General features: G+C 35.6%; 2 protein-coding genes across 2 annotated transcripts; both read left to right on the forward strand.

Moving 5' to 3' along the window:
- The first annotated feature begins 2,291 nt into the window (after positions 1-2,291).
- LOC116894210 (olfactory receptor 494) lies at positions 2,292-3,236 on the forward strand. Its single transcript, XM_032895923.1, has one exon. The coding sequence runs from the start codon at positions 2,292-2,294 to the stop codon at positions 3,234-3,236; it is 945 nt and encodes a 314-aa protein (XP_032751814.1).
- Positions 3,237-15,033: 11,797 nt separating this feature from the next.
- Positions 15,034-15,978, forward strand: LOC116894211 (olfactory receptor 502-like). Its single transcript, XM_032895924.1, has one exon. It carries the CDS (start codon positions 15,034-15,036, stop codon positions 15,976-15,978), a length of 945 nt encoding a protein of 314 aa, XP_032751815.1.
- Positions 15,979-18,450: the final 2,472 nt, after the last annotated feature.

The raw sequence follows: 18,450 nt of genomic DNA on the forward strand, positions 1-18,450 counted from the left end.
TAAGACTTTGACTTTATTGGTAAATGGAGACACTTTACTCATTGAAATATATTTATTTACAAACCATAGTGGAAGAACAAGTCAGGTGGAATCAGAGTTATTAAATATAAGAGGACATCACAAACCAAACTTTCATAGAATCACCTTGTATTTCATTAGTAAATTATCCAGAGTGATCAAGCATAAAACTATGTTTTCATAGACTGTTTATCTATCCATTGTTGAGATCAGAAACCAGCATGACCTTCAAAGGTCATGTTACATTACATAGTATTCACCGAAAGTATTCACTAGCTTTGAAGTGCCTTTGTGGCTTATTGTCAGGGAATATCATGTGCATTTTTATCTTTTGTTTATGCACTGAATGTTCCATCATCACAGGCACCAATGTGGACGAATGAGGATATAAACATCAAAAGTAAGGTATAAGAGAAGCTTGGTAAATTACTTAACTTCTTTGTTTGAATATTTATAGATGAGTGTCTTCTATTGAAAATTATGTGAATTTATTCCATGTTCCTGTTAGAAAGGACTGTGACATTGGGAAGTGGTTTGGTGTGTCTTCATAAATACTAATAATGTGCTAAATGTTCATAATTTGTTCAATGATTATGAAATGTTATTACTGACAATCTAATATACTTCTTTCTGTGGGCTAATTTCTAAGTAGCAATGCCATCTTATACTCTAGTCAGTAAAAGTTGTTCATGTCTAAAATAATTACCCCACATACCTCTCTATAATCACAAAAGTACATATAGAGTTTTTATGCTACACCAAACACTAAAATACTAAAAGAAAAATTAATGCACATGAATGGAACAAAAGTAGCTTGTTTTAACATTTAGTTTAATGTCTTATAATGTTCACCAACCTGAAATAATTTTGAGGAGAGATGTTCTATTTAGAAGTATTTAAATATTTAATGGGCTTAAAATGTGAGGTTCCATTCGGAATTTTAAAGTGATATTTCTTTTGTTTCTTCAACGTTTTAACAAGAAAAGTTATTACCTTTTTAAAAGTTGATGAAGACATGACTTTTGCATAGAGAAACAATGTACTCTGTATGCAGTGTTAGCAACAAAGCACATCTGTGTCATAACTACCAGAAAGCTTGATGTCCCCTTTACTACATAACCACTCTTCATATATGGTGCAGATACTAAAAGAAATACTCTGAGTTTAACCCACCTATTCTCATATCTACTTCTCTGCTTGTTACTTTTATTTTGTGTGTGTGAATGCTGCATGCATACACACATTGCACCACATGCATGTATGGTGCCTGCAAAGCCCAGAAGAAAGCATTAGGTCCCCAGAACTGGAAATACAGACTACTGGGAGAAGGGGGTTGGAGATCAAATCCAAGCCCTTTGCAAATGCAGAAAATGATCTAAATTACTGAGCCATCTCTGAAAACCCATAAATTAATTACTTCATATATATGTGTGTGTATGTGTGTGTACATATATATGTGTGCATATATATACATATGTGAGTACACACATATATATTGTATATATATACACATTTATACATATACATGTGTGTTACTTAAAATCTTTTCTGCTTTAAAATGGAAACAATAAAAAAGGAAAATGCTATTTGATGGAAATTAAAATTGGAAAATATACAAGTTAATTTGATTGTGCGATGTAGTAAACATTTAATAAAAGATAGAAATATTTAAGTCAAAATTTAAGTTCATAATTTTATGCTTTTATATTTTGTTATACTTAATATAAATACATTGTTACTTTCTTAAAGCTCACATTATTTTATTTATTTATTTATTTATTTATTTATTTATTTATTTATGTGAGGGGGTGGTATTGGTAACACAGCATACATGAGGATAGCAAAGAAAACCTTCAGGAGTTGGTTCGCTCTTCCCATCTTGTAAGTTCTAGGAATCACACTGTAGCTGTGAGCTGTAGATTGGGAACAAGAATCTTTACTTTCCAAGTCATCTCACTGGGCCAAGTCTCAAAAATTTAAATTTTATCATTAATGACAATTGGATATGTATTACTGTAAATGAATGTAAATAAGCATTTTAATTTTTACTACATTTCTAGTATTTCTGCATAAATAATTTGAAGGAATTATTGCGCATAAATGTACAAACTGACAATCTCAGTAAAACATCCATTATTGATGCAATTTAAAATAATATATTAGTTAAGAATGTTTCTGTGGTCAGTATTAAATGAAAAGAAAAAACCTATTTGTAAGTCCCTTCCTGTACTTTCTTCATCACAGCCCTGATCTGGCATCAACTACACTGCCCCATGGCTTTCCTAGAAGATGGGAACCACACTGCAGTGACAGAGTTCATTTTATTAGGCATAACAGATGACCCAGTCCTTAAAGTCATTCTCTTCACCATCATCCTGTGCATATATGTAGTAACCATGTCTGGGAACCTCAGTACCATCCTTCTCATCAGAGTCTCCCCCCAGCTCCATCACCCCATGTACTTTTTTCTCAGTCACTTGGCTTCTGTAGACATAGCCTATTCATCTTCTGTCACACCTAATATGCTTGCCAACTTCCTGGTGAAGCAAAATACCATCTCCTACCTCGGATGTTCTATTCAGTTTGGTTCAGCTGCTTTCTTTGGGACAGTTGAATGCTTCCTTCTGGCTGCCATGGCTTATGATCGCTTTGTAGCAATCTGTAACCCACTGCTTTATTCCACCAAAATGTCCACACAAGTCTGTATCCAGTTGGTTGTAGGATCTTATATAGGTGGGTTTCTTAATGCTTCTTCCTTCCTCCTTTCCTTTTTTTCCTTTATCTTTTGTGGACCAAATAGGATCAATCACTTTTTCTGTGATTTTGCTCCTTTGGTGGAGCTCTCGTGTTCTGATGTCAGTGTCTTTGTAGTTGTTACCTCATTTTCTGCTGGCTCAGTTACTATGCTAACAGTGTTTGTCATAGCCATCTCCTACACCTACATCCTCATCACCATCCTGAAGATGCACTCCACTGAGGGTCGGCACAAGGCCTTCTCCACCTGTACCTCCCATCTCACTGCAGTCACTCTTTTCTATGGGACTGTAATGTTCATCTATGTGATCCCCAAGTCCAACTACTCCACTGATCAGAAGAAAGTGGTCTCCCTATTCTACATGATGGTGATCCCCATGTTGAACCCCCTTATCTATAGCCTTAGAAATAATGAGATTAAGGGTGCTCTGAAGAGACTGCTTGATAAGAAAATATTTTCTTAGACTCATCTGTTGCTTTATAAAACCTAATATAATAATGGCAAGTGCCCCAGAATAATGGGATCATCATCTCAGATTTTATCATTTACCTTCTTGTTAGTCCTTTTGTCCTTATCTCCCCCTTCTCCCTGTATATATACCTTTTACTGCATTTCTCTTTTGTATTTTTATTGTGTTTTGGAAAATATAATACATAGTATGGTGTATTATATATTACACTTTGTATATAGTACTATGTGTGTGTGTTTTCACCCTCTTTCCGAATTCTTTTCATTATAACTCCATCTCCTACACATCCAACTACTCTTTTTTGCTAAACTGTCTTGTGCTATCTGTACATAGTAAGATATTTAGGCTTTGACTGAAGCATGGTTAACATGACAGGGGCTGTACCTTTATATAAAACTGACTTTCCTTCTTCTGTAAGACATCAGTTGCCAATAACTCCACAACTACCAGTGGACATCAGGCCTATGTTCCCTCTCCATGATGAGATTTTGCCTGGTTTGAGCTTGTGCGTGTTAACACAGCTAACATGAGATTATATTAGCAATGATTCTCTTGTGTCCTGAAAACATTGTTTATTTGTAGTCCTCAACCAGCTCTGGCTCCTGTATTCTTTCTAGTCACATTCTCATGATGCTTCCTGAGCTTGGAAAGAAAGAGGTATGATATAGATGTTCCACATAGTGCTAAGCCATAGTAATCACCAAAGTCTCTAAGTATCTGCACATTGATAAATTAATGTTAATCACAATCTACTACAAAAAGAAGCCTGCTGATGAGAGTTGAGAAATGTACTGATTTATGGGTACAATGATAATTCATTGCAAGCTGGTTTGATACTACATCCATTTAGAGAAATCAAGATAATGTGCTGTTCCCTAGGTGAAGTAGAAGTTTCTGAGTTTTTTTTTTTAAAAAACTCAGTTGTGTCATGTAGTGTTTTCCTGGAAGCTGTCTTATGAGAGAGCACATGATGTTTTTCTTGAAGCTGTCTTGTGATAAGGCATGTGATGTTTTGCTGAAAACGGACACTTGAGAGGGTATATGATGTTTAGAAAGAATATAAGTAGAACCCCAGAAACAGTGAGAGATTGTTCTTGCATTGCTATGCCATGCAGTGCTTCACTGGTCTTTGTTGATCTTGACTTCATAGAGAGAAACACACCAAAGAACTTCTTATGGTATTCGGGCTGATTCTGGCCACTTCTGCTGACTTACACTGATTCAGCAGAATGTCGCATTTTCTGTTGGATTGAGCCACCCCTACTCTTTCATGTTTATATTTTTTATTAAACTGGACTGCTGGTATTTTGACAATGAAGAAGGGGATTGCCTCAAGGTACTACTTCTAAATAGATACAAATTCTCCTTTTCCTACTAACCTTCTTTCTCTCCTATATCTGATGGGTATGCTAGAAGGGAAGTTGAAGCATATAAGAACCTCGAATAGAGGTTTTGAAAGCCCACACCAAGGCGCTATGACCTGCTTAGCACAGGTTTTGGCCCTGATAGTAGTGTTAGGTATGATTTCTATCTTGTGAAGTTAGACCTAGATACAGTAAGAAAGTTGTTGTTTATTCCTATGGGTTTTTTGTCACCATAGCAATAGAAGGTGTCTTTCCCAGCTGGTGGTTATTGTACTTGATATATTCAAAATACACATTGTACAACACAGATTTTAAAACATTGTTATATTAGGCCATAGATATTTTAAAATCTTTCCATTCACTTTTGAATAGAATCCAGATATTCATTTTTCCCTTAAACACTTAATATGTTCCTGCTTTAGTACTACTTGCCTCTTGGGGACTTCATTGCAAGCCTACAAAGGCTAACAACTCGCACTCATGCTACAGCTATCTTTACTATGCATATCTTTATTTTTCTTCCCCACTGAATTCTATGTTTTAAAAGTTTAGTGATTCTCTAGTGTACTCTCCACTGAACTATTAATTTCAAGAAAATTGTTTTATTCAGTAACAGAACTTTTGTATGTACTTGGTTCAACAATAAAATAAATACAAAACAAAAACATGTAGATGGATTTAATGGGTCAATGGTTGTCCTGTATCTATCTGTAAAATAATTTCAAAGATCTGACAGAATATTCCAGAAAGAACTTCTCATAAAGAATAAGGGCTCTTCTGACTTTTGATGTCTATGTGTTGTCGTACATAAAGGACATATGGAACCTTTTGCCACCTGCAGAAGTCAGGAGAACTGACCATGATGTCGTGAGAGTAGGAAAGCACATGGAAGAGTGGACCCAGCCCCTAGCCTTGGCAACAGTGTAGCTGGACGTGATGGTGGAGGTTATGGGTGAGTCAGCCCTGGGGATGTGTAAGTAGAAGAGCTGGACTACTACCTCAAAGGGCACAACACTAGTAGAGCAGACTTTGCACTTTTACTAAACAGCACAGTAATGTTGGTTGGCCCTGGAGGCATGGGTGGAGAGCCAATGCTGAGGCTATGAGATCAGGAGAGCTGACTCTGCCAGCTGAAGATGGGGACATTGTTAGCCTAGCCAAATGAGGACAGGAGAGCTCAGTTCAGTTAACATCCAGGCTCAGGTCCAGTATTTCCTTACCCCTAAATCTATATCATCTGCGAATAGTTGGAACATAAGAAAGGGCCAAGCCTGCTGACATAAAGCTCCATGACACAGGGCAACAACAAGATAAGCATGAGGAGGCCCAGTGAGGGTGTAATATTTATGGTATCACAGAAGCCAGAGATCTTGAACCTGACCAATAACTCACTGCAGTGAACATTTGCAAGTTAAGATGTGGGGACAAAGCAGTAAATGTAACATATACTGTGACATACTATAACTCCAAAAATTAATTACATAGTTTCCATGTTTCTCTCTCTCTCTCTCTCTCTCTCTCTCTCTCTCTCTCTCTCTCTCCATCTCCCCCCTCTCTCTCCCTGTGTGTGTGTGTGTGTGTGTGTGTGTGTGTGTGTGTGTGTGTGTGTGTGTATGCTTTTTATTTTGGGGAAAATTTGAAAATATGAAGGGTGGATATGAGGGGTGAAATGATTAGCAGGGCTGGGAGGTCTGATGCAAAACACAGAAAAAAAGGAGTTACAGATAAGACTTCTTTTAGGACTTTTTAAAAATTTCTTACTATGAAACATATCAATTTTCTTACAAGAAATTAGTACCAGACTCCCCAACCAGTAAGAGACCTGCACACCTTCCAGTTCCTAACTGTGTCAGGATTAAATCTCCAATGCTGCACCCTATCCCACATAACCGCACCCAGCTGTAGCTCAACTCCCGAGGCATTCTGACACATCCAGGATCACAGGATCACAGGAACCCCAGGGTCACAAGGTCAGGCTCCAGTCAGAGACAGGGAAGCTAGATAACATCAGATATGACCAGATGGCAAGAGGAAATCTTAAGAACATAAGCAACATAAACAAATTTGAAATGTTGACATCAGAACCTACTTCATTCACCAAAGAAGTCCTGAATACCCAAACACACCTATAAAACAAGATTCAAATCCAAATCCTCATTTCATGAAGATGATAGAGGACTTTAAGAAGGCCATAAATGATTCCCTTAAAGAAATACAGGAGAACACAAATGAACAAGTAGAAGCCCTTAAAAAAGAAACAATAAATTCCTTAAAGAAATACAGAAGAAATACAAAGGACATGGTCAAACAAGTGAAGGAACTGAACAAAACTGTCCAGGATCTAAAAATGGAAATAGAATTATTAAAGAAAACTCAAAGTCAGAAAGACCTGGAGATGAAAAATCTAGTAAAGAGAACATGAGTCACAAATGCAAGCAACACCAATAAAATAAAGAGATAGAAGAGAGAATCTCAGTTGGAGAAGATAAAATAGAAGACATTGACACAATAGTCATGGAAAATACAAACAGCAAAAAGCTCCTATTGCAAAAGATTCAAGAAAACCAGAACACATGAAAAGACCAAACCTGAGAATAATAGGTGTAGAAGAGAGTGAAGATTCCCAACACAAAGGGCCAGCAAACATCAAAAAACTTATAGAAGAAAACTTTTCTAACTTAAAAACAGAAATGCCCATAAACATAAAAGAAGTCTACAGAACACCAAACAGATGGGAACAGAAAAAAATTCCTCTTGTCACATAATAATTGAAACACCAAATGCACAGAATAAAAGAAAGAATATTGAAAGCAGTAAGGGGAAAATGTCAAGTAACATATAAAGGCAGAGCCATCAGAATTACACCAGACTTTTCAAAAGAGAATCTAAAAGCCGGAAGATCCTGGGCAGATGTCATACAGACCCAAAGAGAACAAAACTGTACCCCAGGTTACTATACCCAGGAAAACTCACAATTACCATAGAAGGAGAAACCAAGGTATCCCAAAAGAAAACCAAATTCAAACAATATTTTCTACAAATCCAGTCCTACAGAGAATAATACAGGAAAAAATATAACACAAGGGGGGGGCTACACCCAAGAGAAAGCAAGAAATTAATCTTTTCACAGCAAACTAGAAAGAAGAGAAATGTACAAAAACAATTCCACCTCTAACAAAATAGCAAAAATAACAAGAAGCAGCAATCATTGGTCCCTAATAACTGTCAAAATCAGTGGACTCAATTCGCCAATGAAAAGACATAGGGTAACAGATTGGATATGTAAAGAAGAGATGGAGCATTTTGTTGCATACAGGAAAAAGACCTAAGGTTCAAAGACAGATGTTAGCTAAAAGTAAAAAGATAACAAAAAATTTTCCAAGCAAATGGTCCCAAGAAAAAACCTGCTGTAGTCATTGTAGTATCCAAGAAAATAGACTGAAAGGCTGAGAAAGAAATTAGCAAAATGACACCCTTCACAATAGTCGCAAATAATATAAAATAGGTCAGTGTGGATCTAACCAAGCAAGTAAAGATCCATATGGCAAGAACTTCAAGTCTCTGAAGAAAAAAAATTGAAAATCTCAGAAGATGGAAAGGCATCCAATGCTCATGGATTGGCAGCATTAATATAGTAAAAATGGCCATTTTGCCAAAAGCAATTCACAGATTCAATGCAATCCCCATCAAAATTACAACTCAATTCTTCATAGAGTTAGAAAGAGCAATTTACAAATTCATTTGGATTAACAATAAATAAAGGATAGCAAAAACTACCCTTAACAACAAAAGAACTTCTGGAGGAATCACCATCCCTGACCTCAAGCAGTATTACAGAGCAGCAGCGAGAAAAACTATATGGTATTGATACAGAGACAGACAGATAGACCAGTGGAATAGAATTGAAGACCCAGAAATGAACCCACACACCTACAGTCACTTGATTTTTGACAAAGGAGCTAAAACCATCCAATGGAAAAAAAGATAACATTTTCAACAAATGGTAATTCAACTGGAGGTCAGCATGTAGAAGAATGGAAATCCATCCATTCTTATCACTTAAGTCTAAGTGGATCATGGACCTCCACATCAAACTAGATACATTCAAAATAATATAAGAAAAAAGTGGGGAAAAAACTCAAACACATGGGCATGGGAGAAAATTTCCAGAACAGAACACCAATGGCTTATGCTCTAAGATCAAAAATTGACAAATTGGATCTCATAAAACTGCAAAGGCAGTCTGTAAGGCAAAGGACACTGTCATTAGGACAAAATGGCAACCAACAGATTGAGAAAGGATCTTTATCAATCCTACACCTAATAGAGGCTAATATCCAAAATATACAAAGAACTCATGAAGTTAGACTCCAGAGAGGCAGATAACCCTATTAAAAATGGGGTTCAGAGCTAAACAAAGGATTCACAGCTGAGGAATATCAAATGACTGAGAAGCACCTAAAGAAATGTTCAACATCTTTAGTCATCAGGGAAATGCAAATCAAAACAACCCTGAAATACCACCTCACATCAGTCAGAATGGCTAAGATCAAAAATTCAGGAGACAGCAGATGCTGGAGAGGATGTGGAGAAAGAGGAACAGTCCTCCATTGTTGGTGAGATTGCAAACTGGTACATCCTCTCTGGAAAACAGTCTGGAGGTTCCTCAGAAAACTGGACATTGCACTAACTAGGACTGAGCTATACCTCTCCTGAGCATTTACCAAGAAGATGCTCCAACATACAATAAAGACACGTGCTCCACTATGTTCATAGCAACCTTATTTATAATAGACAGAAGCTGGAAAGATCCCAGACGCCCTTCAACAGAGAAATGGATACAGAAAATTTGGTATGTCTACAGAATGGAGTACTACTCAGCTATCAAAAACAATGAATTCATGAAATTCATATAGGCAAATGGGTGGAACTAGAAAATATCATCCTGAGTGAGGTAACCCAACACAGAAAAACACACATGGTATTCACTCATTGATAAATGGATATTAGCCCAAATGCTCAAATTACCCAAGAAGCACATACAACATGAAAATCAAGAAGGATGAAATACATACACATACATAACACACCTGAATGGAGTTACCATATAATTGGGGGTGAGGAAAGTCCCATCTAGACATCTCTTCTCACTAAGTGAAACCTCCAGTGACAGGAGTTCGTTACATATAATTAAGATTCTACCCAAAGTCGATTATACGTGGACTGATCCTAGACTCCAACTGCATAGGTAGCAGTGAATAGCCTTGTTGGGACACCAGTGGAAGGGGAAGCCCTTCATCCTGCAAAGGCTGGACCCACAGTGTAGGGGATTGTTGGGGAGGGGGCAGTAATGAGTGGTGGATGGGGAAGGGAACCACCATATAGAAGAGGAGGGGGAGTGGTCAGGTGTGATGGACAGGAAATCAGGAAAGGAAATAACATTTGAAATGTAAATAATAAATACCCAGTTTAATAAAAGTGGAAGAGAAAAAAGAAAACATAAAGCTGGTGAAAACAAAATGGAAGGAGGGGGCCAACGTAACTGATGTTATGGATCAAATGAACCTAACCGATATATAGAGAACATTTCACTGAAACACAAAAGAGTATAACTTCTTACCATATAAAAGAACATTCTACAAAACTAAGTATACACTTGGTCACAAAGCAAGACTCAACAGATACAAGAAATTTAAAAGATTTCCTTGTACCTTTTCAGACAATCATGGACTTACGCTAGACTTCAACAACAAAAGAAGCAACAGAAAGCATACATGCTCATGGAAACTGAACAGCTCTTTAATGAATAGTTTCTGTGTCTGGAAATAAATAAAGGAATGAAACACTATCTAGAATTCAATCACAAAAAAGCCATTATATACCTAAACTTATGGGAGACAATGAAAGAGTGCTAAGAGGAAAGTTCAAAGCACTATGTGTAGACATAAAGAAATTAGGGGGTTCTTACACTAGCAATTTAAAGGTACATCTGAAATCTCCATTTGAAAAAAAAAGCAAACACTACTAAGAGGACTAGAGGATAGAAAACCATCAAAATGGGGGCTGAAATCAGTCAATTAAAAACAAGAAAACAAAACAATAAAAAAAAACCAAGAAAGCACTGGTTCTTTGAGAAAATAAATGAAAAAGACTAACTAAAAGACAGAAAGACAGGATCCACATAAACAAAATCAGAATTGAAAGGGAAACATAAAAAGAGACAATGATTGAAAGAATCATTAGGCCTTCCTTGAAAAGCGGGTAATCTAGAAATTGCAAAGTCTAAATGAAATGGACTAAATGAAATTTCCTAGCATAATATCACTTACCAAAATTAAATCAACATCAAGTTAATTGTCTAAACAGTCCTTTAACTTCTAAGTAAATAGAAGCAGTCACTAAAATCTCCCAAACAAGAAAGTTCGAGTGACAAATAGTTTTAGGGCAGAATTCTACTACACTTTTAACAAAGAGCTAATGCTAACACTCTTAAAACTATTCCAGAAAACAGAACACTGCAAGCCTTATTCTATGAGGTTATAGTCACCCTAATAGTTAAATAACAGGCTCAAAAAAAAAAAAAAAAATTCAGATGAATTTCTAATATAAACTTTGATGAAAAACACTCAATAAAATACTCAAAAACAAAATCAAAGAACACATGAAAACATCATCCATCAGGATCAAGTAGGTTTCATCTCAGGGATGCAGGGGTGGTTCAGTACACAAAATCTGTCAATACAATACACTATATGAAAGAAAAAAATCATAGGATCATTTCATTAGATGTTGACAAAACCCAGTACCCCTTCATGTCAGAAGTCTTGAAGAGATTAAGGATAAAATACATAACATAATAAATCAATATATAGCATGCCAACATCAAATTAAATGGAAAGAAACAAAACAATTCCACTATTATCAGAGACAAGACAAAGCTTCTCATTCCCTATCTATTCAATATAGCTTAAAGTTCTAGTTAAAGCAGAAAGGAAACTAAATGAAATCAAGGGGATACTAATAAAAAAGGAAGGAGTCAAAGTATTGCTCTTCACAGAATTTATGATACTATACATAAGTGACCAAAAATTCTACCAGAGAACTCCTACAGCTGCTAAATACCTTCAGTAAAATGGCTACAAACAAAGTTAACTAAACAATTCAATAGCCCTCCTTTATAAAAATAAGTAAGCCAAGAAAGAAATTTTGAAACAGCACCATTGCAATATCCAGAAATAATATAAAATATCTTCCTTATTATCCTAACAAAGCACGTAAAAGACCTCCATGACAACTTCCAGTCTCTGAATAAATGATTGAAGAAGATATCAGAAGATGGAAAGATCTCCCAGGCTCATGGATCATTAGGATCAACAAAGTGAAAATAATCATCTTACCTAATTCAATCTAAAGATTCAATACAATTCCCATTAAATTTCAATATGGAAAAAAACAAAAAACCAAAGGTAGCTAAAATAAACCTGAATAAGACAAGAACTTCTGGCATTGCCACTATCCCTGACTTCAACCTGCACTATGGAGCAATAGTGATAAAAACTATATGAGGTAAGGATAGGAATAGATAAGTTGATCAATGTAATTGAATCAAATATTTGAAATTAACCCACACACCTACACTTGATTTTATGACAAAGAAGCCAAAACCATACAACCAAACAAAGAAAAAATTTCAACAAATGGCACTGGTCGAACTATATGTCTGCATATGAAAGAACACAAATAGATCCATATTTATCACCCTAAGCAAAACTCAAGTCTAAGTGAATCAAAGACCTCAACATAAAACAGATAAACTAAATTTATTAATATAGATCATGGGGAAGCCTGATATACATGGGTACAAGAAACAACTTACTGAAGAGAACACCAATAGCTACTCTCTAAAATCAACAATTGATAAATTGGACCTCATGAAACTGAAAAAGCTTCTGTAAGGCAAAGGATACCATCGAGAGGACAAAACTGCAGCTTACAGATAGGGAAAAGATCTTCACTAACTCTACAACCAACATAAGGGCAATATCCAAAATATATAAAGAACTCAAGAATGTAAGCACCAACAAAGCAAAAAACCAAATTGAAAAAAAAAGTGTTGCAGAGCTTAACAGAGAATTCTCAACAGAGGGTTCCTGAATGGCCAAGTTCCTAGTCATCAGGGAAATGCAAATCAAAACAACCCTTAGAATCTGTCTTATTTCACCACGATGGCTAAGACCAAAATCAGAAGGGACAGCATGCTGGTAATGGTGTAGAGCAAGGGAAAGACTCCTTCATTGCTGTGGGGAGCGCAAACTTGTACAACCACTTTGGAAATAAATTTTATAATTTTCAGAAAACTAGTATATTTTTATGTCAAGCGTGGCTTTACTGCCCTTGAATATGTACACAAAAATGCCCCACTAGCAGCTTTATTTGTAATAGAAACTAGAAAATAACCTAGATATTCCTCAACTGAAGAATGTCTAATGAAGAGGTTGTTGATTTATACAATAGTATACTACTCAGCTACCAAAAACAAGGACATCATGAAATTTTCCAGCAAAGGCATGGAACTAGAATCTACCACCCCAAGATGTAACAGCAACCCCAAAAGATATGCATGTCATTGGTAAACTTATATGTAGATATTAGCCATAATGTATAGAATACCAACACTACAATAGTCAGAACCAAGGAAATTAAGCAATAAGGTGAGCCCAAGTGATAATGCTTGAATCTCACCTGACATAACTCTATCATATTCTTTGAATAACTATCATATGAAGCATGTTCATTCTTACTTAAGAAAAAACCCCCAGAGACTGACAAACTCCTTGAAAAGTCTCTCTCTCTGTGTGTGTGTGTGTGTGTGTGTGTGTGTGTGTGTGTGTGTGTGTGTGTGTGTGTGAGAGAGAGAGAGAGAGAGAGTGTAATGAATTGGGAGTGAGATAATGATCTCCAGTGACTTGAATTCACACTTTAATCAGTTTTTCAGCAGGGAATTATCCTCAATTACAAACAATGACAGCAGGAATCAGCTGTACAGCTACAAAAGCAAAATAACCTTGACCTTATTACTTTGCAATGAATTCTGTTTGGAAGAGGTAACTTTTGAGTTTTCTGGGTAAATTTGCCTTTTTATTTGACCTTTATCATTAGAGAATAATTCATTCTTTGAAAATTTATCCAAACTTATATGCTTTAGTGGACACACATGTTTGGTGGGATAGGCAATAAACTGAACCAAAAAACCCTAGCTGAATCAGCTTCTATTTCCATATTCAAATTCCTGTGAACATCCAGTTAATCTCCACTGTTAGATGTTCCTTATTTATTTGGCCACTGATGAATCTAGAATCCAGCATGATCAATAACATTTTCCTGAGTCACTATTTTTAAAATGCTTTGACCGAGTACTTTGCATGATTTCTTGTAGAGATACTCGCTTGCTTATTGACTGAAAGTTCTAGTATGACTGGCAGCAAATATTTTAGACAATCAGAAGGTATAATGTTGAAAATCTTGGAGTAAGACTTTATGTGATCCTGAGCTGGATGAACAAGTTTAACTTAACACTTTACATTGAGTGTTTTCCTCACCTTTGTACAGTGTAGGAAACCATGTGATTTCATTCCATCACATTCCACTTAGAAAACACAGATTCCTTTCTAGTTTCCCAAGTTCTAGTGAGAATATTTATCCTGGTGTAGATTTGGTTCACTAATATATAATATGAATTTTGTATGATGGAAACTGGTTTTTAGTATATTAACCACATAGCTGCTTTACATCCTAAATTTGCCTGTGCTTTCAACTTTACTGTGACTTTTACATATATAATTACTAAAAGTTAGATCAAATGCGGTTTATCTGCAGCTCATATCCTCAGTCTAGATTTCTTATATAGTCTTCAGCTATTCACCAATTACAAACTAAATATTCTCAAAGAAATAGAATAATTAAACTACTTAATACTGGGAAAAATTAACGAATTATAGAAAATCCTATGTCTTATTCTGGTGCTTAGTACCATCTGTAAGATTAGTCATTATTAGCCTTTATCTTAAAATTTAGTGGTTGTAGACTTTATGTCTTGTGGTATTTACAATAACTTCTTTTGTTTATATGACTCACATTTTAAAACCTTACTTATAAAGCCACACAAGTATATTTTACTATATAGAATTAAATGATAACATATATTATTTGAAGAAGTTCACTACATTAAGTCACATTTATGCACAAAATCATATGTACTCCTAGAGACCTGACTAAAATTTTGTTAGATAGAACTGTCAATTCACCTTAAATGATAAAATTATTTGTGATACCCCATGTTTGTGTTAATAAATTTGAGTTCATCTACTCATAAATCTACCTCTAATATCACAATAATAGCCTTCATCTACCATCAGCTACACTGCTCCATGGCTTTCGTGGAGAATGGGAACCATACTGCAGTGACAGAGTTCATTTTATTGGGATTAACAGATGACCCAGTCCTTAGAGTCATCCTCTTCACCATCATCCTGTGCATCTACCTGGTGACTGTGTCTGGGAACCTCAGCACCATCCTTCTCATCAGAGTCTCCTCCCAGCTCCATCACCCCATGTACTTCTTTCTCAGCCACTTGGCTTCTGCTGACATAGGCTACTCATCTTCTGTCACACCCAATATGCTTCTCAACTTTTTGGTGGAAAAAAATACCATTTCATACCTAGGATGCGGCATCCAGCTTGGTTCAGGTGCTTTCTTTGGGGGAGTTGAGTGCTTTGTTCTAGCTGCCATGGCATATGATCGCTTTGTGGCAATCTGCAACCCACTACTTTATCCAACCAAAATGTCAACACAAGTCTGTGTACAGTTGCTTGTAGTAGCATACATAAGTGGTTTTCTTAATGCCTCCTCATTCAGCCTTTCATTCTTTTCTTTCTTCTTCTGTGGACCAAATAAAATCAATCACTTTTTCTGTGATTTTACTCCTTTAGTTGAACTCTCCTGTTCTGATGACAGTGTCTCCATTATTCTTGCCACTATTACTGTTGGCATTATCATTTTAATCACAGTGATTGTTATTGCTGTCTCCTATATTTACATCCTCATCACCATCCTGAAGATGCACTCCACTGAGGGCTGCCAAAAGGCCTTCTCAACCTGTACCTCCCACCTCACTGCAGTCACTCTGTTCTATGGGACCATTACATTCATCTATGTGACCCCCAAGTCCAACTACTCCACAGATCAGAACAAGGTGTTATCTGTATTCTACATGGTGGTGATCCCCATGTTGAACCCCCTCATCTACAGCCTGAGGAGTAATGAGATTAAGGGTGCTCTGAAGAGACAACTTGGTAGGAAAAGGTTTTCTTAGAAATATCTGTTACATTGTCAGACTTGTTACAGCAAAAATATGGATATAGTAATAAAGGTTGAGTTTCTGTGGTGGAAAATTCTGTTGATATATTATTACCAAACTTGAAAATTTCTAACAAATGTCAGAGTTTAACTTTCAAATAATGAAAGAAATAAAAGGGTCTTTATAAATTACCTGTAATAAAATTAAATAAATTAATTAACAAAATAAGGTGATTCATGTAAAACATAATATGCTGAAAATATTGTGATATTTTCCATTTTTTTCAAATATTTTATATTCAAATTTGTTACAAATTGCATTTTAATTGTATACAAACCCTATGTGTTTGTTAAGGTCAGTTCTCTAGTGCTGTTGGGAAAGGCAAGAATCACAAGCTTGAATCCTTAGTTTACCAGAGGCATGCCATAAAGGAGATATGGGGACTCAAAATATTGTTTTACTTGATATTGTACATAATGTAAAGATTGTTTTCTTGAACATGGGTTCCTCTGGTAATATACAACCTCAGGTATACAACAATGGAGTCAATTAAGAAGAGTCAGAGATTTCAAAAACAGGCTGCTAAAAATTTTCCTTGATCTTCAATGCCAGTTGATAATTTATCTTCTTGTTTTAACAACAGAAACCTTAATACCACCTAGGTATTAAGTCACAAGGACTTCAGGGTATGTGTTTTAACAACTTATTGTCTGATAAGTCTGACAACTACAGTTATTCTGCACAGTGTAAAAGAAACAATGGAGAGAAAGTAGGATGTAGATGGTAGAAATTATTTTTATAGAAATATTATATGTGAGATAAGGGTTTTGTGTATTTTTAAAGTCTGATGTGTGGTGTTGGGTGGTGGTACAATCGCATTGTTAGATACACATAAAAGAACAAGAAATCCATTCCTCATTAATCTGATTTCTTGTCAGCTTCAAAAATTAATTACTTACTTTAGATTTAAACATATTCTTAAGCTTTCCAGGACCAAGGGAAAAAATTGGGACCACAAGGTAAACAAATTAAGAATACAACAAAAGTTTCTCTAAAGAGACTAATGTTATAATTTCAACAGTGAGGCCATGAAAAGGAAATTTTAGAAAGTCTTTATGGACAAGCCACTTATGATCATGTGCACATGTGAGCAGACATGGCTATATCTCCTTTCAAGTTTGACTGCTTTTAGGAGAGATTAAATCAACCTTCACATGTGGGTAATGATCATGCTTACCCCTCTTTCCCCTCTAATGTTACAGAAGCAAATTCCACCTTATTGCTGATAGAACCAAAGCATTGATGTTTTAACTCATTCACTTACATTTTCACACATTCTAGAGTCTTTACAATGATTCTCACATTTCAGATGTTAGTTTAGAACAATGGAAGTACTTACAAATAAAAACTGGCAAAAGTGGAATTTTGGATCACTCATATAGGATCTTGACAATAAAACTAAAAGGTAAGTGGTGTAGACCATCAGAAGAGTTTTGATAAAACAAAAATCAACAAAACCCAAGATCATGTGTGTTAGGTTGATGTGCACAGGGAAAGGGTTGAGAGTGTACTTTTCTCACTGAGAACCTAATGCCTGAGAAAAGATTGCAGAATATGAGGTCACTCATATAACATAATGCATATATAACTATATAAGATACTTTAGTGAGTGTAATATTTTTTTCATATACATTGAGGCTTCTGTTGAAATAATGACAGAACTGTTCACTTTAATCAGCCCTATGGTGTACCAAACTGGAACAAAAGATAAAATGTTAATTGTATCTTCAACATTAAATTATATCTTACATAATAGGCATTCTGGAAACATCTCAAAAAGTGACAACTTAGGAAATTCAATTTAAAATTTAATTTATTATATTATGTCAGTGGGGTGAGTTAGCAGAGTAAAGCCCTTAGCACAAAACACTGATGACTTTAGTTCATTTCCTGGAATCCACATAAAAGTAGGAGAGGGGAAATCCCCTGCCTCTACACATAACCCAACAGAAATAAATACACTTTTCTTTCCAATGACAGATTTTGACAATTAAAAAATGCTATAAAATTGAGTTACAATTAAAATGAGATGGGGAATTGGAGAGGCAAGAATCATAAACACATACATATCCTTGGGGAAGATCTTATCAAAAGAAATCACATATATTAACAAATATAGGGAAACTACAGGAAAGCAACTCTTACACAGATTGCTGCCACTGTGGGAAAAGGAATCTCAGTCTTGAACTTGGCTCTAATACAGTCAGGACCAAGTGCTACAACAGGACTAACTGACCAAATAAATAAACAAGTTTCAATTATTCCTGTCAAACACAGATAAAAATATTGACCCACTAAATGGAAATCAGGAATACTAAACAGAGAAGCAATGGCAGTGTGCAAAAAAGAAAAACCCACTAGAATTTAAGATATGAAAATTGATCAACACACATAACAGTAACTGAAAATGTAAGGGACAAGTGAAAT

This window comes from Rattus rattus, chromosome 2, assembly GCF_011064425.1.
Source record: "Rattus rattus isolate New Zealand chromosome 2, Rrattus_CSIRO_v1, whole genome shotgun sequence".
Lineage (NCBI taxonomy): Eukaryota > Metazoa > Chordata > Mammalia > Rodentia > Muridae > Rattus > Rattus rattus.